Below are 21,949 nucleotides of genomic sequence, written 5' to 3'. Positions count from 1 at the left end.
AAAAGGAATGGGATCAGGCTGACTGAGTGCCCAGCATCTCTGGAGTTAGGATGGGGTCAATTCCTCCCAAAGCACATGGCTGCTGCTCACTAGAGAATATTCCAAAATCTGGGGTTATTAAAAACTGACAAGGGGTAGCATGGATACTGGGCAGACAACCAAGAAATATTGACAATGTAATTTCTATTTTTAATGTGTCTCGATGAAAAAATTGATGAGTGTAACTTATGTGCTAGAAATAATTTCCGATTTTTTAAGATTTAAAGAAAATCTCCTTTAAATTGGTTAAAACTGAAAACAAAAACAAAACAAAACAAAACAAAAACCCAAAACCTAAAAGATTGTTAATTACACTGAGCACTGTGCTTTTGTTTTTAGGGAAGAAACACTAAGATAGGATGCCACCTATTGTGTAGTGGAGTTTTAGAGTTTAACTAGACCTTGATTAGCTGATTGGTTTTGAGTGTTTCTTAAAAAGCTAACAATGCCGTTTCCAGAGAGGTTTTAAATGAAAAGTGGTTGACCTTATGTGGATTATGGCTGTTTTTTTGGCATATTTTCTAAGAAATATTCACTAGAGGTCATAAAAATATTCTTCTAACATTTTCCCTCTAAATCTTATATGCATGATTGAGGAAAATGTCTTTAGTTTGAGTGCATGATCCTTTATGTATTTTTTAAATTAGTTTTGTTTATTGTGTTCTAAATATTTACTTTCTTGCCGCTTGAATGAAATGATGTATAATAGGTTTCTTCATTTTTTTTTCCTCTGTAGTTCTGCTAATTTTGGATTTTCCTACTTTTTTTTTTTTTTAGCGCTGTTTAGAATTGTTAGCCCCACTCCATTAACTAAAGCTTTCATTATTTTTAGACAGTTTTTATCCTTATTAGAGCTTTTCACTGTAGTATTTATAAGGGCTGGTATTGATATAACTATCCTAATGTGGTATATTTCCTTGTTATATCATTTTTCTTAATCCTACTTCCTGTCTTTATCTTTGTGCTTTCTGTCTTTTGTAAACTGCATATATTAGGAAATACAGACTTCTTTTATCTGATGGAATAGGCTATCTATATTTATTGCAACTATCGATCTACTTAGCTTTCCATTTCTTTGCTTTTTTGAATATGTTATCCTATTCTCTCCTGGCCTGAAAAATTTGCAGAGAAATCCACCAATAGTCTTATGGGAGTTCCCTTGTATGTAACTTCTCTCTTTTCTCTTGCTGCCCTTAAAATTCTTTTTTAATCTTTGAACTTTGACAGTTTAATTATAATGTGTGTAGTGTGGCCCTATTCAGATTCAAGCTCTTTAGGGTCCTTTGGGCCTTATGGATCTGAATGTCCATTTCTCTCCCTAAGTTTGGGAAGCTTTCAGGCACATTGCTTCAAATATATTGTCTGTACCTTTTCTTTTCTTCTCCTTCTGGAATTCCCATAATGAGAATATTATTTCTATTCATTATATTCCCTAATTCCCATACGCTTTCTTCACTTTTTCATTGTTTTTCTTTTTGCTTCTCCGGGTAATTTCCAATGTCTTATCCCCCAGTTGCTGATTTTTTCTTCTGCATGACTGAGTCCACTTTTGATAGTCTCTACTGAATTCCTTTGTTCAGTTACTGAACTGTTTTTTTTGTTTGTTTGTTTTTGTTGTTTGCTTTATCTTTGAGACTTCAATTAGACATGTATCAGATATTTTCAGTCTTTTGGGTTTCATAATCTGTCATTTATATTTTCTCTCTCCTTGTCTGTCTTTGATACAATATGTGTTAGTTATTTCCTCAGTTAACTAATGATTCCTTTAGCTGTAACTAAGATGCTTGAACTATTCATTGAGTTATATATTTCAATGATATCTCATAGTTCCTTAAAGTTTTTATCTGCTTTTTTTTTTTTAAGATTTTATTTACTTATCTGACAGAGAGAGAGCACAAGCAAGGAGAGCTGCTGAGGGATAGGGAATGATGACCTAGGCCGAAGGCAGATGCCTAACCAACTGAGCCACCCAGGTGCCCCCTGCCTGATCTTCTTACATATTTCTTATCACATATCACTTTAATTCACAATTACTTTTTTTAAGCATTTCATAGCATTCCATTCCTTCTAATTCTAGTATCTGAAGTTCTTGAATATAAAAATCAGTTTCTCAATCAAAATGGCTTATTTCCCCCATGTATTTGATTAGTTAATCCAGAAGAATTAATTAGGAAGTCTTTCCTAATTTTTTTTTAGAGTAACCATCAGAATTTACTGACCCAGAATTATTTTCTTTCTTTTTTTTTTTAAAGATTATTTATTTATTTGACAGAGAGAGAGAGATCACAAGTAGGCAGAGAGACAGAGAGAGAGGAGGAGAAGCAGGCTCCCCGCTGAGCAGAGAGCCTGATGCGGGACTCGATCCCAGGCCCCTGGGATCATGACCTGAGCCGAAGGCAGAGGCTTAACCCACTGAGCCACCCAGGCGCCCCAGAATTATTTTCATACATTAAATATTCCTGGTTTTATGCAGGAGTCTTAGTTCAGCTTCTTGACTTTATTTACCTGGAATCCATAATTTGTCTCAGAATCACAGCTTTTTTGTTTCCCAACTACTTTGGGTTTAACTCACTTTCATTTGTAATGATTATCTTGCCTTCTAATGAGTCAAAAAATAAACCAAATATTATGTGTTTTACTTTTCTAAAATGTATTTAGTGGAAGGATCATTGAGCATATCCAGTCAACCTTACTGCCAGAGGGAGAAATCATCTACTTCTTTCTTGGTCAGTGTTGGCAATTTGCATTTTTGATATAAATTATTCACTTAATCTGTTTTGTAATGTATTGATATAAAGTTTTTTTATATTATCCTACTATTCTTTAAATCTCTCCCATGTTTATTTCTTGAGTTCATCTTCATTCCTAATAATTGTATGTCTCTAATTTTTCTTAATCAATTTTGCCAAAGTTATATGTGTGTGTATGTGTGTGTGTGTGTGTGTGTAGACACACATTTTTTTTAAGAAACCAACTTTTGACTAAGTTTAAGTAGACCCTCTCTACTATATCAGTTTTATACTCCAGAGGTCAACAAACTTTTTTCTGCAGAGGGCCAGAAACATTAAAACTGAAAAATACAGTAATCAGAATAAAACACTTAATTGACAGGCTCAATAATAGGATAGAAGAGGCAGAGGAATAGGGTGGAATAAACAGAGGAAAGAATCAATAAACTTGGAGGTTAAAATAATAGAAATTAACCATCCAAATAACTGAAAGAAATTTTTAAAAAGATAAACAGAAACTTAGGGACTTACAAGAGTATAACAAATTATTTAACATTTGTGTCTTCAGAGTCCCAGAGGAAAGAACAAAGGCAAGGCAGAAAAGAACTTGAAGAAATAATGGCTGAAAACTTCTTCTATTTGGCAAAAAATATAAGTAAGTGGATTTAAGAAGCTGATCAAAACTTAAATAAGTTAAACTCCATAAATCTACACCAAGACATATCATAGTCCAACTTTTGAAAACCTAAGGAAGGAAAGAGAGAGGGAAGGCGTAAGGGAGGAAGGACAAGAAATAGAGAAATGACACCTTACATATAATGGAAAAAGAATATAAAAAAAATGAGGTTCTCATCATTAGTCAGAGTTCAGAAGGAACTTTTGGGGAAAAAAATCTCAAAATTTCACCAGTTTGCTGGTGTTAAAAGGAAAGTAGAATCTTATTTCTGGTAAAAACATCCTTCAAAATGAAGGGAAAAATCGAGAGAATTTTAGGGGAAGGAAAACCAAGAGACTTTATTGCAAAGAGACATATAATAAGAACAATAAAAGCTTAACAAAATTTCCCTAAACAGAGAGGAAATGATACACAAAGGAATTTTAGAAGACCAAGAAGGATGAATGAACATAGTAAGTAAAAATTTGGGTAAGTACAGTAGGCTTTCCTTCTCCTCTTGAGTTTTCAAAATTATGTTAGATGGTTGAAGCAAAAATTACAACATGGATGTGGTTCTAAATATATGCAGAAGTACTATTTAAGACAATCAGAAATAGGGAAGAGTAAAGAGACATGAAGGGAAGTAAGATTTCTACATTTGACTAGAACTGGTAAACGGATGACACCATACAGGTTGTGAGCTTTATATTTATAATGCAATACTTAAGCAAACAATAAAATGGTTTGAAAAAAAATCCTAAAAACATCATCAAAAAATTAAAAATGGAATCCTAAAATATATTCAACTTATCCCCAGTAAAGCAAGGGAAAAAATAATGAAGATAGCAAAATGGAAAACATTAAAATAACATAGAGTATTAATAAAGCAAAGAACTGTTTGTTTGAAAAGATCAATAAAACTGACAAACTTCTAGAAAGATTTTCAAAGAATACAAGTGATATGACACAATTTAATAATATCTGGAGTAAAATAGGGGCTATCACTACAGACATCAAAAGTATAACAAAGGAATACTACAACCTTACATACATAAACTTAACAAACTGAGATGAAATAGACTAATTCTTTGAAAAACACAAACTACTGCAACTCAATATGAAATAGGTAACTTAAACAGCCCCATAAATTATTATAGAAATTTAATTTATAATTAAAACTCCCTCACCAAAATTCCAATGCCCAGATGCTTTTGTTGGAAAATTCTATCAAGTGTAAAAAGAATTAACATCTATTCTAAACAATCTCTTAGATAATAGAAGAGGAAGAAACACTTCCTAATTCATTTTGAAGCTATTACCCTGACAGTAAAACCAGACAAAACACAACAAAACAAGAAAGCTATGATCAATATCCCTCATGAATACAAATGCAAAAATCCTTAACAAAACATTAGTCAATATAATTTGGTAACATATAAAGAACATTATACATTGTGACCAAGTAGGGTTTACTTCAGGGTTGCAAGGCTGGTTCAATATTCAAAATTCAATTAATGTACCTACCATATTAACAGGCTAAAGAAGAAAGATCATATGATCACATCAATTGATGCAGGAAAAAAACATTTGATAAAATTTAACACTAATTCATGAAAATAAAAACGCTCAGAAAAATAGGAATAAAGGGAATTTCCTTAACTCGATGAAGGGCATCTACAAGAAACCTACCACTAACCTTATATTTAATGCTGCAACACCAAATCCTTTCCTGAGATTGGGAATAGGGCAAGGATATCTCTTCCCCACTCTTATTCACATATAGTGCTGAAAGTTCTCAGCACTGAATTAAGAAAGGAAATAAAAGGCATACAGATCAGAAAGAAAGAATAATATTGCTACTTGCCGATGATATCATCATGTAAGATATCCCAAGGAATCTACACAAACCTCCTAGAACTAGTAAGTGAGTTAAGCACGGTCTCAGCATACAAGATAAACATACAAAAAACAATGCTATATATAGTTGCAATAAAACCATGAATATGTGAGTGAAAAACACAGTATCATGTACAATCTCAAAAAACAAATGAAACGCTTAGGTGTAAACCTAATAAGAAAATATAGAACTTAATACATTGAAAACTACACAATACTGACTAAAGAAATCAAAGAAGATCTAAACAAATTAAGAGATACCTTGTGACCATGGATTCAAAGACTCAACATGGTAAAATGGCAAATTTCCTCAAACTGGTATAGAGGTTTAACATAATTCTTATCAAAATCTCAGTAAGATATTTGTGTAAATATGGATAAGATTATTCTAAAATTTATATGGAAAGACAATGGACTAAAACATCTAATTTTGGAAAAGAGTAAGGTAGAAACAAGAGGTCTATATGATTTCAAGTCTTATTAAATAGAAAAATCAGGGTGGTTCAGTTGGTTAAGCATCTGCCTTCGGCTCTGGTCATGATCCCAGCGTCCTGGCACCAAACCACACAGCAGGTTCCCTGCTTGCCTGAGAGTCTGTTTCTCCCTCTCCCACTGCCCTTCCCCCTGCTTTTGCTTGCCCAGCCCCCCCCCAAATAAATAAAGTATTAAAAAAATAAATAGAAAAATCAATACTGTCTGGTATTGGTGGAGGTATAGACACATAGATCAATGGTATATAACAGATGACCCAAATACAGACCCACAGAAATATGTCCAACTGATTCTTGTCCAGTTTGTTTTCAACAGAGGAGCAAAAACCATTCAATAAGGAAAGAAAGCCTTTACAACAAACACAATATTGGAACAACTGAACATCATAAGGCAAAAAACCCCCCCCCCAAAAAAAAAACCCAACCTAGATGTCAGTCTCACATTTCATACAAAATTAACTCTAAATGGATCATGGACTTAAAAGTAAAATGTAAGACCACGGAACTTTTAGAAAAGAACACAAGATAAAAGTCAAAATCTTTGTGATCTAAGGCTAAGCAAAGAGTCTGTGATACCAAAAGCATGATCCATAAAAGGGCAAAATTGATAAAATGGACTTCATCCATCAAAATGAAAAATTTTTGCTCTGTGAAAGACCCTGTTAGGAGGAAGACAAGCTAGAGAGTGGGAGGAAATACTTGCAAATTATTTTAGATATTGGACAAAGGACTAGTCTCTAGAATACCTATTTTTAAAAAATAAACTCAAAACTCAATAATGAAAAAATAAACAACCCAATTAGAAAAAGAGGAAAAGACATGAAGAAACACATCACCGAAGAAGAAACGTAGGTGCCAAATAAGCACATGGAAATGTGTTCAACATCATTAGCCATTAGTGAAGTATAAAATAAAACCTATTACAATAATTAAAACTTTGTGACATCACCAAATGCCGGTAAGGAAGTGAAGAAACTGGATCATTCAAACATTGCTGCTGGGAATGTAAACTGGAATGGCCACTCTGGAAAAGTCTGGCAATTTCTTAAAAACTAAATATTCAACTGTCCTATGATTCAGCAATTTCAGGGCTGGGCATTTATCCCAGAGAAATGAAGTCTATGTTCACACAAACACCTATACACAAATGAAAACAGCTTTATTCAAAATAGCCCAAACTGATCAGATATCCGTCAGCAGGCAAAGGGTTAAACTGTGATCCATCCATACCGGGGAAAGCCACTCAGCTCTGAAAAACGCAGGAACAAGCAGATGCACTTGCAGCAAGTGGTAAGAATCTTTGGAGAACTATGCTGAATGCAAAGAGCTTACCCCAAAAGTTTATAAACTGTATGATCCCGGTTATACAATGTTACTGAAATAAGAGTTATAAAAATGGAGAACACATGATGGTTGGAAGTAGGGGGTGGGTGTGGAGCAAAGTTGGTGTGGCCATAAAAGGGCTTCAGGAGGAGTCTTTGTGTTTGAATGTTGTATATGGAAATGTTCTGTGTATTGACTGTCAACGTCATTATCCTGGTGGTGATACTGTAATAGTTTTGCAGCATGTTACCATTGGGATAAACTGGGTGAAGGGTATATGAGAGGGATCTCTGGATTGGTTTTTACAATTGCATGTGAATTTACTGTTACCTCAAAATAAAAGTTTAAAATTTTAGCATTTGGGGCTCAGTTGGTTAAGCATCTGCCTTCGGTTCAGGTTATGATCCTGGAATACTAGGATTGAGCCCCACATGGGGCTCCCTTCTCAGCTGGCAGCCCGCTTTTCCCTCTCCCCTCTGCCACCCCCCCTTCCTTCTCATGCCCACATGAGTGCTCTCTCTCAAATAAATAAAATCTTAAAAAAATACATAAATTTTTTAGCATTAAGCATGTTTTAGTTTATAAAACGGCCTCTTTATTTTAAATGTCCACACCATTCCAAAGGTAAGTATTGGTCTGTTGCCTCCATTTCAGGCTTGAGAAGTTTAATGTAACATAGACAACTTCTAAATTACTCAGAAAAAAGATCAGGAAAAGACACAAGGGAAGTCCTAATTTAGAACAAATAATATCCTTTTGCATCCAAGACAGAACTAATTTAAATGATATGGGATGGTTACCTTACTGAATTGTGGTATATGCCCCACCACAAAGTAATAATTAAATGTTAAAATTATGGTAACCTTTAGGAAGATTAAAACATTAAGTCTGGCACTGGAATAGGTCAGATGTGGTCAGGTATACTGCAAATGACTTTAAATGAACTTAAAATGACCATAGCACCTGGGTTTGGAAGGATGAAGTACAATATTCTCCACTAAGTTATAATTTTTTTTTCCCTACAATCATTATTGACATTAGAATCTGCTTTGACCTGGAAGCTTTATATGATCAGGTCTTCAGCTATGCAAGTTAGTATAAGCTTGTACCCTTGTACTGCTAGGTTAAAATCTCTTGTTTCTAGAGATATAAACTTGGCTGTCTTTATCTGGTCTGACTTCAGTATTTCAGATCTGCCGTTGAACAGTCGGTATGAACCTTTCAGAAGGCATTACAAACTGAAATTAGTGTCGGGAAATCTTCACTGAGGCTAACTGCATTTCTAAGTTTTCCATCAAGGCTACTAGGTTTTGGAGTCAGCGACTACTGTCTTAGCAGTACTTACAGTAAACACTTAAAAATCTGTACTTTGGGTTTGCCAAAGTGGGCATTAGTGCCCTTTCAAGTTTATTTAAAGACCCGGTTCAGTTCTAGCTGACTCCCTCTCAAACAAGCAGGGGTGTTATGCATAGAACGACTGCACAGGAAATCTGGTTTTGCCTTCCACCACTTACGTTTTAAGCAGAAATGCCATCACTACACAAAACCTACAGGAATCCCACTCTGAGTAATTAAGTGACCAACCTCTTAAAAACTTGCCAGAAGCAACAGTGTCTATAAAAATCGATTTAGTGTGTCAGTTATTGACTTCCACCTCTGCATTTAAAATTAGGGTTATTTGGAGAAAAATAAGTTATCCCATCATTTTCATGGTCACCAAATAATTACCGCAACAAAGGACTGAAAGGGACATTTTAACACAGTGTCTCAATGATGAGAAAATGGGTTAAGGTGAGGTGGTATGCATTCTGTCAGAGACGTGGTACAGTGAGGTCCTTTCAGGCTGCTGCTGGTTAAAGCTTTGTGAAGGGTTTCCTTACTTGAGACATCGAGCTGTTCAAATCCTAGGGTGGACGGAAGAGGTCTGGGCTCCACAGGGAAGCAGTTCACTTTCTCAAGTGAATCATGAAAATACACAGGAAAAGCAGGAAAGCAGGATGCCTGATGATGTTTTTTTTTTTTTTTTTTTTTAAGATTTATTTATTTACTTGACAGACAGAGATCACAAGCAGGCAGAGAGAGAGGCGGAAACAGGCTCCCTGCTGAGCAGAGAGCCCGATGTGGGGCTTGATCCCAGGACCTTGGGATCATGACCCAAGCAGAAGGCAGAGGCTTTAACCCACTGAGCCACCCAGGGCCCCGCCTGATGATGTTCTTTACCACTAATGAGAAACCGTCATCTTATCTAAATGAACCAAAAATGCCATTTAACTCATGACTTGCCCAAACTCTATCCCCTTCTGAAATTTATTTTTATTCCAGCAACCTGGTCACCATGTGTAAACAGTAGTCCATTCTGAGTTTAAAAACATAAATACTGAATACGTTCCCTTTGTAAATTGTTCTTTCCCATTAAGGCGGACAAGGACGTCTTTCTTTAGACACGTTTTATCTTTTATTGTGCTCTTTTCTCTACACACAGAAACGAAAATTACAACAACTAGAAACACTGTTCTGCTCTTTACTTGCTAAAGCACAGACTAATTTCACGGAACAAAAGTCTTCAAAAATCATTTTTCATTATAAATTTGTTGAAAAACATTGATATTCAAAACATGGTTTTTCTGTGTGTACAAAATGTTACTGTTTTTTTTTTTAAGCAGCGACGACGGTGAAGGCGCCGATGGCAATCTCTCTGAGACGCGGTGTTGTCAGACGCCACCACCGATGATGCTGGGCACGCAGAGGGTTCAGAGGCCTGACTCTGGCTACTGCCTTCACAGTCTGCTGGCCTCGATCGAGTTCTGTCTGTGCCCACACGTCTGTTTTTCTAGAACCGAACCCATGCCCACTAACAAACAAGCTTCATTGTTGAAATGGCAACCTGTTATTTTTTATCATCAGCAGTTGTGCAAAACCCAAACATTTCTGTATTTAATGATCCGGACAGGAGTCAGACACTTCATGCCACATTGTCATTCATTTCCACACAGAGCCTGGCTGATCTCAGCCTGCGCTGTTCAAGAAGGTCTTTGGAGCACATTAAAATAAACAAGATGTGTTGCGTGACGGGGAAACTTCAGTTTGAGACTCAGTTGGGCTGATTCAAATTTGCTGTCATAAAAACAGCTTCAATTTTATTTCCCATAGTGTGAGCTTCACCTTTCAAAGTGATTTGAAAACTGGCCTAAAGGAGAACTTCGAGAACCTGAAAATCTTGGCTATTGTGGCTATGCTTTATACTTTTATTTTTTTCAAATCAAGCCTACTCTTTGTGTTCCAAATATTTTGGGATAAAAATTGCCTTCAAACAGCAATGTTTCTTGTAAGAGTGCATGCCACTAAAGTTCTTGTTCTTAATTATTGATTTGTGTCCCAGGTAAAATAATTTATAAAATATTACACTTTAAATGAAGATGCCCAAATCATGCAAAAAAAAAAAAATTAAGTGCTTTGCTATTATTGGGAGTTCATTATGAAGTGGATAGCCTAAGTGTACTTGCTTGTATGAAATAAAACATTTTATCAAGTACAACTGTGCAAAAAAACCCTGAACTGATTTGTGGGCACCACTAGGAGTTTTCTGTTGCTATAAGATACTGCTTTATCACATGCTTCTCTGAGCTCTTACAGAGAAAGAACGTGTTCAATCAGGCCTGATGGGCTTGCACTGACCTCAGCACCGGTAGCATTTGTACAAATTCCTCTTCCGGCCTGGCCCATCCTGTTCACTAAAGCAGACTAATTTGGTAAACACCAAGCCTCAAAGTTTCCAATCACTAACTCCCAAGAAAATTTTCTACAGTCTCTTGTGGAAAATTAAAAAAACGGCATTTTGCTGACACGCAAGGCAGCTTCTGCTAGCAGCAGAACTTTGAAGATTGCCAAAATAAAACACTGAATCAACCAGTACTCCAGAAAGACAGAAGGGCTGCTGTGTGATTGCGTCAAGTGTTGGTCCCACAGAAGCAGGGTCCTCATGAAACAGAAATATCCAAACACTTTTAAAATCATCTTTATTTTGGTTGCAAAGATACAATTTACTCATGTAGTATTTTATTTGTTCCCATTTGAAGTCTCATAGCTTTGCCATGTAAAACACTGACTTCACTATCCAACTGCTATGTAAGAACGTTATAAAATACAAACTGTAAACTAAGATAATCCTCTTTACAGTATTCAGATTAGTGCATTAAAACAACATTGATTTAAAAAAGCAAGTGAGTTAATTGGCAAAGATCCAAGTTGTTTTCTAATGAAGGAAGGTACAAAATGGTATGCAAGGTAATATTAAATTTTAAGTGTTAGTGCTCAAAAACAATAATTCTGGGAAAGTTCCTTCCCCAAAGTAATTCTGATCCAAGGATAAACATGTAGCCATTACTCTAAAGGACTTAAGGTAACTTATTTTCCACAGTAATAGCTGTGGAAGTATACAACAGAATAATAAGGTGGGGTCTTCAGATTCCTAATGCAGTAAGTATGGATTTTTCATACTCTTCCTTCAAATTAAACATTTATAGTGACTACACATTCCCCAGCAAACATCAGACTTACACAGGGCCTATGTAAAAACAATCTATCCTTAGTATTTTACTAGGCAATCTACAGCAAATGCTTAATATATACACATCGGGAGTATGAGATACTCTAGGAAATTATTCACTGATTTCATTTAGAGTAAACAAGGGTCTTAAAAGAAAACCAACAAGAAAAGTTAAATAGGTAATTTGTGCTGCTATGAACCAGGGAAAACAAACAAACAAACAAACTAAACACCACAAACAGGTATGATAATTTTTTTTTAAATTATTGACTATTTCCTTTGCTGGCCCAAATCGAAATTAAATTTGAGATTTTTAATTGAAGGAACCCAAATCTGGGTATACATCACTCTGTGAGAGACAGACGCCCATGAAACACATGCACACCTTTACATTTACTGATTCCAAGAACTAAGTCAACAGGTAAATAAATTATAAGTGAAAGGCATCTACAATGTGGACAGAACCTCACAGTTATTAGACTGAAAAGTGTGGAAGTAATGCCAGCAGTCATACTGAGAAAAACTTTCAGTGTTAGAAAATACCAGATTGAATCCAAAGGAAAATCTCCCCCCAAATGAAAATAATGAAGTCTGGGAGCCATCCTTAATGGAGTAACTTAAAAATAATAATACAAAAGCCCCATGATTATAGGAATCTTCCTACATAATTTAGAGAATGTAGTGCAATAGCGCGCTCCTTTATAATTTAGCCTTTGACTTTCCATATGATGAGACCGAGAATTACAACTCCGATGACAATGATGAAAATGATGATGCACAGGGTTTTTCTGGATTTGCGCTGCAGATGCAAAAACAAAACCATGTTTACAGGCATACTGGAGTGTCTGTAGCAACTGAAAATCACTTGCTCATTTCTAGAGTAGAATCAATAGTAATTAACTGCCCTCAAATTTTGGGCTGTGTGTGTTTTTTTTTTTTTTTTTGCTTCTCAAAAATCTCTTCAAATACAAATGGCACCATTCTTTCAAAAAAAGTCTTGCTGAATTAATGACATAATTCAGGGGCCAATTATTCCCTTTTTGTTGATCATTTTCCTGGGTGTGGTCAGGCTTACAAAAGGAGACACAGAGAAATGAAAATTACTGACTTAAGCAACAGACTGAGGTAGACCTCTGTATAAAAACTAAGAACAGCTTAAAAGCTAACTTTTTATCAAAGAGCAGCTCTTTAAAATGAGTTCTCTGAAAATATCAGCAAGTGTAAATGTTTGGGCATTTCTCCTGAAGTAAATTTATTAGTTTCCAAAATTCCCATTCTTAAATGTTAGTGGAAATTGCATTTAAAATCTCAACATACAAATGAAAAACAAAGAGCTAAAAAAAACTGTAACGCAGCCATTTAAAATATAGAGGTTAAAAGTTTTGTTCCATTCTTCATTCTGGCCCAGCAGATTTCCTTAAGGGCTTGCGTATCTCACAGCAACATGTAGGAATCCTTTCTCTCTCTCTCCCTCTTTTAAAGATTTTATTTATTTACTTGAGAGAGAGAAAAAGCAAAAGAGAGCATAAGCAGGGGTAGGGGCAAAGGGAGCCGGAAAAGCAGGCTCCCCACTAAGCAGCGAGCCCTAGGAGGGGGTGGGTCCCACATGATCTGATCTGGAGGCAGATGCTTAACCAACTGAGCCACCCAGGCACCCCAGAATTCTTTTTCTTACAAGGCTGAAAAGTTTGTAAATTTTCTTTGTCAACACGTAGTACCATAAAATTTATGGACAGATAGGTTTCCGACTCAAATTCTCCTGAAAACTATGATGACTTTCAGTATACCACATACTCAGCAATTTTTTTCAATGAAATATTCCTTATTATGTGAAGTACAACTTTCCTAGAGTTTCAGTGTCATCTTGCCTACATATTTTCCCCAGACGCCACCTGAGTCCCATAGACACATGTGTAATACACCTGTAAGAACAATGCAGGCCTCCCCCTCCAGGGGATCTGTAGACACATACCCAGGGCATCCTCTCTTGTGTGTGATGGTGAGGTCCCAAGGTATGGCAATGGTAAGAGTACTGATCAGCTTCCCTTCCACTCATGGCTCACACAAACTATTTAGAAGCACCATATTTCGCAGAAGCATGAGTTTACTATCAAGGCTTCCAAGGAGAACTACAGGGAAGCTGCTTTTTTCTCCAGCACTCATGATGCATGGCTCTTCCCTCATCTCTCCAGGGTCCATGGGATTCAGTATTGGGCAGCTGCAGATCTGGAGGTGTGGCTTGGAAAGATGAGCTCCTTTCCCCCAGGGTGGCTGTAGGGTTTGCCCTTCCCCGAGGAAGGGGAAAAGTAAAACTTGGAGATGTATCTACATCTCTCCAAAATCCAAAGCAAAACAAACTCATGTAAACCTAGTTACTGATAAATCCTGCTAAACACTACATTTGAGTAACTGCAGAGATTTATAGATTATCGTGTGTGTGTGTGTGTGTGTGTGTGTGTGTGTGTGTATTCAATTACTCATGAATGATCCCTATGGTCTGTGACATCATCCTGAGCTGCACACCTGAATCACGTGCACACAGAAGGTCAAGGTGAGTTAGCATTATTACTTCACTGAGGACAGATAGCTGTAACTCAGCAGTGTCTATACAACTTCACTCTTCTCCATGTATCACTAAGTACGCAGTGATTTGCCTAGGGAAAAATGGCACTGAAATGAAAGGGGACTTCTAAGGTTAATGAGAAAAGTGAAAAAAAATTGAAAATATCTAAGATTGTGATAATATCTTAGGTATTTTAGAAGAAGGCAACACGGTCTGAGAAAATAATTATGAACAACTATAAAAAGTGGAGTGTTAAGAGGTAAAGCAAATGCTGTGGTGGTATTTAGGGGTTCCCAAAGAGCCTGGCCTCATTCTTATTGTCTATATATCGTATGCTATATACAGAGTTCACGGTCCTAATACCTGTGTAGTACTCTGATATCCTTTCTATCTGTCATGTATATGGACTCCCTACATTAACCTGATCCCCTGAAGAAATCAATTCATTCCTGGTGAAGGGTCTGCTGAATGCCTATGATACCCAGTGATCAAGGGCACTTGAAGGGAATATAAGTTCCATAGGACCTGATGAGAACTCTCTAGGGCACAGATCTTTGCCTTCTTACTGAAGAGTGCCACGGACAAAAAAGAAAAAAAAGGTGGAAAGAAACAGTGAGAGAAACAGAGGAAGAAAGTTATCAAAGATGTTTCTGAGTTGGAAGGTCACAACGGTATCAGAGACCGCCAACTGTCAGCAATGCCTAGAGGTATCTGTCCACCGCTCCTCTCGGGTGTTTATAGACATTGAACTTCCTATCCCTGGGGCCACAGTTCTGGTCTGATCTGAGAACAACCAAGAAACAGGCTAAACCCAGTTTTAACGGACTGGTAGATTTCTGACCTGTCTTCCATGGGATTTTAAATTTTAACATCTCTTGCCACTTTATACCTGATCAATCAATCAATCTCTCTCTCTCTCTCTCTCTCACACACACACACACACACATACACACACAGGTTGGAAAGCCTAAATTATAAGATAACTAACTCACTGCGGTTAATATTACCTGATATTCTGCTGCCCTTGACAGCTGCTGGTTTGCCTGCTGAACGTGCACGTCTGCATTCTCCACGTTGGCTTCTATGCTGTCTTTAAAATAAAACACACACAACACACGCACAGCTGTTAGATGTGTGTTGACGTCCCAGTAAGAGAGCTGCCTAAGTCAGAGACTTCATGCAACATAAGATCAATCATGTTCACTATTCAAATGTTAACACTGGCAGTATACAGGCAAAGCTGAATTTCTTTTTAAACTGGCTGAGTCTTCCCTACACCATTCCTCAAACGATCCAAACAACACACAGATATTTGGAAAGAAACTGGATCACTCTTACTAGGACACAATTCCAGTTCTACCTGGTAACCCCCGAAAAGTACTATGCAGTCTGTGTGCTCACGGTCAAGGCAGCACCAGACATTAACAACTACTCCTGAGAGTAAACGCCGCCTTGAAAACCATCATTTGCTTCTGGTCATCACCAACCTACTTGCGGGCTGAAACCAAGCCCTCCCCGAGGGCTCAGGCAGCCTTCTTAAGTGGTGACAGTTGCCCTTCCCTCGCTGCTCTGGTGGAGAGGGAGAACCAGCGGCACCCCGCAGCCTGAGACCACGGCCTCTCCCTTCTCCCACCAACACTCAGCTTAAAGCTCACGCTTGCAAATACCTCCAAACCCCTGTAGCAGACATTTGAAGAACGCATGGCCTTTCCTTTATTCTTTGAATATTTTAGCTTTGGATTCACTGATGGACCCTTCAATGCTTCTCTTACACACACTGCCAGTTTCTCAAGCCAGCTGCTGACCTGCTAACACCCAGCTTTCTCACGCCTTGACCACACTTTTTCAATGACTTCGCCTGTTTCCCCATCCCAGCCACCCACCTCCATGATCATGTCCCAAGCCTCATCATTACTGAAAACTGCAACTTCTCTATAAACTCAGTTTCAAACCTCACTCTCTGAGCATCATCCGCTGTCTGGCACGCTCTTTCCGACAACACTGACTTTACTGACCCTACCACTGACCCTTCACTGCCCCTCATTACACTTCATGCCCTCACCTTCCTCCTGACCCAGCTTGGATCTCCTGGGACACCACGGAGCCATGCTTTCTTGCACTCACCACTGGCTCCCTTGCCACCTGCTTCGGTCAGACTTATGTGACAACACCCCAACCTGCACCCTCCTCACAGCTGAGCATGGGTACAAAAAAAAAACTGACATTGATTTCTTTCCCTTTGAATTTCTGACTGCCAAGCAAGCCTCCTTCATTTCAAATGGCACCTCTCACTTAACATATCCCCAAGTCGTTGCTCTCCATCCTTCCAGACTCTCCAGTTCCTGATGGCCCCATCTCAGAAAATGGCAACACCATCATTTCCCTGGGCTTGTCCCCAACCTTACGAGCTGTCCTTGAATGAATTCTCTCTCACACCCACATCCAGCCAGTCGCCCAGTCTTCTTGGCTCTCCATTTTACAGCTGTCCAGAATTCCATCTCTTCTCACTGCTTTGCTGCTTCCATCCCGATCTGAGGCAACACACTGCCCGCCCTGACTCCTGCCATCACCACCTTGGAAGAGGTCCCTCTGCTTCTGGTCTTGTCCTTTTACAGTCTGCTCTCAAACTCACAGCCAAAGTGAGTCTATTAAAACTCAAGTTGGATGATAACACTCCTCTGCTCAAATCCTCTTGTGGCTCCCCTTCTGGTAATAGGAATGCAAGTCCTCACCGGGGCTCAGAGCCCTGCACGGTGCCGAACTTTACCATGTCATCTCTGTCTCCCTCTTGCTCGTTTCACTCACCAAAAATATCAGACGTGCTTCCACCTGAAGGCCTTTGCACTTGCCGTTTGCTTTACCTGGAAAATTTTCTTTCACTTGCTCCCTTAATTCCAAGAAGTCTTCATTAAAATGTTATCTGTCAGTAAGGTCTTACTTGACCACCCTAGTAAAGCAGTAACATTACCATCCCACTACCTGCCTTACTTTCCTGAGAGCACTTATCGGCATTTACTTACTTTTCTTTCCTTTTGTAAAAATTCTCTCTCTCCTCCAATTAGATTACAAGGTTCATGACGGCCAGGTCTTTTACCTCTTATTTAATTTCAGCTCAATCCCCAATGCCTAGATTTGTGCCCGGGTACAGCAGGCACTCAATAAACACGTTCTGGATGAATGAATGAATTGGTTTTTAAATCTTACCTCATGATCTACTGTGGCTACAGAGAAGGGTAAGAATGGATAACTAACAGCTATGGCAAAATAGAGGTCCAAGTATTTCAATGAATATTTTCACATGCAGAAAATATCTGAAATCTATCTTTGGACCTGTGCACTGATATCTTCGTATTTCTAAATGATAAAAATGATCAGGACACTCATCAGTGCTGACAGTTACATCTAAACTGAAGAGCTACTCCATTTAAAACTTACAGGGAGTCTGTCACTGATTTTTTTTTTTTTATTTGTAAAAGAATTCTTCGCATCTAAGTAATACCACTATATTACTGTACTGAAAAGACACCGGAATAAATGACCACCAAACGGCTACCTATCCCCTCTGGTCTAAGAGACAAGGTCGCATGTACAATTATAAAGAGCACAGGCTTCCCAGGAAGTGGCTGGTGTGACGAGAACTGGTAGGGGCTGAGACGGAAACCAGGGTCCAGCGAACAGGCGGCAGTGAGACTGCATGCCGCCTTTGTGATCCTGGCGGCCGCAGGCTCTGCTGAGATTCATCTCACAAATAAGTGAGGCTGGCTGATTTAATTAGTGGGAGTCAAAAATAAGATCTGTTTTAGATAATGCCAAGGGTGATGCTTTGTTGGTAGAACCTGTGCTTTTAATTCCAGGGGTTCCTAGAGAGACAGGGTCACTCTTGCTTGAGACATTACAGCAGGTAAACTGCATGAAGCCTGTGCCCACCCCAGCGAGGCTTACCTATCACATCTCCTTGTTCGTGGATCATCATCCCCAAATCTTTAAATATTTCATTAATATCCATAATATCAGCCTGAGAGAAAGAGGCATATGTTACTATTATCAGAAATTCAGCCCCAATCCACAAAAGGGGAAAATTAACACTCCCCCACAAAAAAAACCCCAAACCACCACTTAGACACAAGTGAGAATGCATCTAGGCTTAATATATAAATTTTGGAACTATCAGGAAACGATGTGATTAGAAGCAATCTTAAGTAAGATAACCTTGAATAACTGGAACCAGTTCCTTAAAAGTAATTTTATAACATTAAAAATACCAAGTAAGGCAGCATGGAAACCAGGAATCTGTAACATAGAATGGCCCTCGGTCACTGAGTTTTTGATTATGTAATCTGATGGTTTGTTATCACTAGCAATAGTATTTTCTCGTAAGAGTATAAAATATCATTGTTAGGATTTATTTCTAGTAAAAACTTACATATCAATTTGACATTATAAAAGTATAAAACATTAAGTATAAATTTTAATAAATTTGATTATGCAATGGAATAGCGATGAACAACTTTTAACTTATCTTTTCTTTAATATATGATAAGTATTATTTTGCCTAAAGAGTAAAGTTTAAATATTCTATTGTGGGGACAACCTACATATTCATCCTGTGTCTTAGTCTCCCCATCTATAAAATGGTGATGATGACGACACAATTAACTACTTCATGGTTTTTATGAAAACGAAATGAGATAGTGCAAAGAATTTATCACATGGTGCTTAAAAACCCTCAACAAACTGTAGGAACGGTAAGCTATTTTAATTTTAATTTAATTTTTATTTTAGCCTTCTAGAGAATAGGTAGGTTCCACAAGAACTAATGCTTATTAACCCTTCAACTCTCTTTGACACAATAAACCTACTACGGAGAAATAAAAGACCCATAAAGTCCCTGTCAAGTTATTCATGTGGCTCTGAGCTGTACTGTGTGTTCTGGAAGCTGTCCAGACTCCCTGAGCAGACATGTCTGGACTGAGATTTTCTCCAAGCTAAGGACCTGAGATGATCTGACAGGATAAAAAACAAAAGCTGAGACCTGTACCCCTGGGGATAAAAATATATGTTTATAAAAAATTAAAAAATTATTTAAAAAAAAAAAGCTGGAGATGAGGGAGATATGTTCTCTCATCTTAGCACAAATTCTAACATGATTTATTTTTAAAAAGGGAATTATTCCCATTTATATGAAATGCCACCACATGGATATATTTAGTTTTCTTTCTCAGGCCCCCCCCCCACAACTGTCTAAGCATCTTGAGGACAGACATGCAGAGAACAGAGCAGCCGTCCAACTGCCACATCAAGCTTACTTCAAGTTGCCTAATAGAAGATTCTCTCTCCTGAATAAGGCGGAGGTCATCCTCTGTGATTTCTTCATCCTGCACCTGCACCTGAGGTTGAGCTTGGCTAACAGACAGAACAGAACATGGGGGGAAAAAACAAGGAATGGTATTAAACTAATGGGACTTCTTTCTTTATTCGAGAAACATGAAATAGAATATCTTTTCGTCAAAGTATTCATGTTTCATTTCATTGATTTTTTTTTAGAGTTATTATTTAATTATGGGAAGCTATATTTGGCAACTGGGTGTTCCTTTTTGGTTGACTTAAAAGTCACAGGAGGAAATAATCTCCACCAAATAATAATTAGGTCAGTCATATTTACTTGGGTAAATAATTATTTACAAAGTATTACTGCTTATTGGAATATTTTATGTATTTATAGACTTTATAAATAATTATTCTGAAAAAAAATTAAAATTTATAGCTTTCTATTTAAAAACAACTAGGATAGTCATGATACAATAAGTCAAAAGCTTTCCTTTTATTCCAGGGACCAAAATGTATAAAATATATTTGAAAAATTATCTTTTGTTCTGTATGTTTTGTATTTCTTACCTTTCCCAGGATACAAGATTCCTTTCCTTGGAGCTGTCCTCAGGAAAACCACCCTGGAAAATTTAGTAATAGAATGGATTGAGAAGGGGCAAACAAAAACAAAAACAAAAAACCACCAACACTCACATTTTCTTTATAATAATCTAAACTGATTTATGTATGCATGTGCGCGCGCGTGTGTCTGTGTGTGTGTGTAGAGAAAGAAAAATGTTTTTGTTCTCATTTTCTAGGTCAAGTGCTTCGAGTAATAATAAAATTGTATCCTAACCTGACAAGGAAGGAATTCATTAAATATTCTCAAGGGCCAAATAATAAATATTTGATTAAAATGTACTCTAGTCCTGGAGCCTCTCCATTAAGGAACAAGGAAACAACCTGCAATAGTTTCGAAGGGAATTTAAAATTAGATTAACTCAAAATTCCACTCCAAAGTTATCCTTTGATTTATTTTCCCCAGGGTTATAATTCATTTTCAGTATTCACACAATATATTGACTCTGTTCATTTTCGTCATCTTCATATAACCCAGGAGTAAAGTGTTCCCTACGTGAGCCCCTACAGAAAGTGACAGCCTCTAATATAAATCAGTGTGGGAATATCACTCTGGGTCTGACCCTGGTCTTCTCTGACAAAATGCTTCCAAACTATTGTATAATAATCTGCAATCTTTGGTTCCACAGCAATATGTAACTATCATCCTTTTTAAAACTGAGCTGAAAAACCTAAAAGTAAATATTCAAATACTGATTTCCAAGACAGTCACACATCCTTAGGACTTAGAAAAATGCTAATGTAGTCTTTCAAGGGAATACCATAGTCACTTTCTAATGCCTTATTAAATACTTACGGACACTCTGGAGCTAGCTCTTACTCGAGCAACAAACTCCTTCTCTTTCTCTGCAGCTTGCCTCTGGACCTTCTGAAAATTTGTCAGTGATGTTGTGAATTCAGCCACTAAGCGATCCTTCTGTATTTTCCTTTGACGCTAGAGGAAAGGGCGAGAAACCTATTAGAATCAAGCCGTAAAGTTTTACAGAATATGCAAAAGTTGTTTCACCACTAGTTGGCTCCTCATTTTATTCTGAAATTCTCACTCACTCTCCAATTATGGGACCCTACTGACACTCTGACAACATGTTCAAATGCTATGTGTATTTGCTATCTTGAGGCAAAAGGTCCATAATGTTGGATTTCTCACCTCAAATTTTCATCCTAAAAACTGGGCCATGACTTTGACATTATTTTGAAGTAGTTCTTTTTGTTTTCTTTTTAGGAAAATAAAACCTTGTGCTCTATCTAAGGAATAACTTCCGCTAAATAATAAGCAAGGAAATAAATGTGTGCCCCTAGGAAACCTCACATCTTGAGTGAGTGCGCACGTCACATGGAGTCAGCCCTGGAAGGCCAGGAAACAATTACTCAGGAAGTATTTTCTGAGCACTTGCTTAATTATGGGTCAGGGCAACTGCATGGAAATAATTTTTGCTTTATTGAACCACAGGATACTACATGGGCAATTAAATATAGTTTTGTGTTCTGCGAACTAATCTCAAATATAGTTTTCCCCCCTTAATTTCCTTTCTAGAATAACAGTTCAAAGACCCTACAATGTATGTGATTTCTTTCACATTCACTACATCAACAATGTGTCTTAAGGCTTGATACCTGTTCACTGGGGGTGGTGGGCAGAGAGCCAAACTCTTTAATGTACTTATCCGTTTCCTTGGCAAGTTGGTTAGTATACTGCTGCTTCTGTTGCCTAAGTGAGAAAACACACGTTATAGCAAAAGAACAAAGATTTTTTTAAGTTAC

The 21,949-nt window shown here is 37.5% G+C and overlaps 1 protein-coding gene across 1 annotated transcript in view; it reads right to left on the bottom strand.

The window, feature by feature from the left end:
- Window positions 1–9,569: 9,569 nt before the first annotated feature.
- The window catches only part of STX7 (syntaxin 7), a 48,756-nt gene continuing 36,376 nt past the window's right edge, over window positions 9,570–21,949 (bottom strand). Inside the window, exons 4-10 of the mRNA XM_044248719.1 lie at window positions 21,803–21,896; window positions 20,985–21,122; window positions 20,138–20,190; window positions 19,549–19,645; window positions 18,185–18,257; window positions 15,250–15,332; window positions 9,570–12,478 (exon numbers count right to left, since the gene is read on the bottom strand). Of these exons, the coding sequence (XP_044104654.1) occupies window positions 12,386–12,478; window positions 15,250–15,332; window positions 18,185–18,257; window positions 19,549–19,645; window positions 20,138–20,190; window positions 20,985–21,122; window positions 21,803–21,896 (631 nt within the window). The 3' untranslated portion in view covers window positions 9,570–12,385. The remainder of the gene's footprint in view (window positions 12,479–15,249; window positions 15,333–18,184; window positions 18,258–19,548; window positions 19,646–20,137; window positions 20,191–20,984; window positions 21,123–21,802; window positions 21,897–21,949) is intronic.

Source organism: Neovison vison, chromosome 1, assembly GCF_020171115.1.
Source record: "Neovison vison isolate M4711 chromosome 1, ASM_NN_V1, whole genome shotgun sequence".
In the NCBI taxonomy this organism is placed as follows: Eukaryota; Metazoa; Chordata; class Mammalia; order Carnivora; family Mustelidae; genus Neogale; species Neogale vison.
This window is presented reverse-complemented; position numbering and strand designations above follow the sequence as displayed.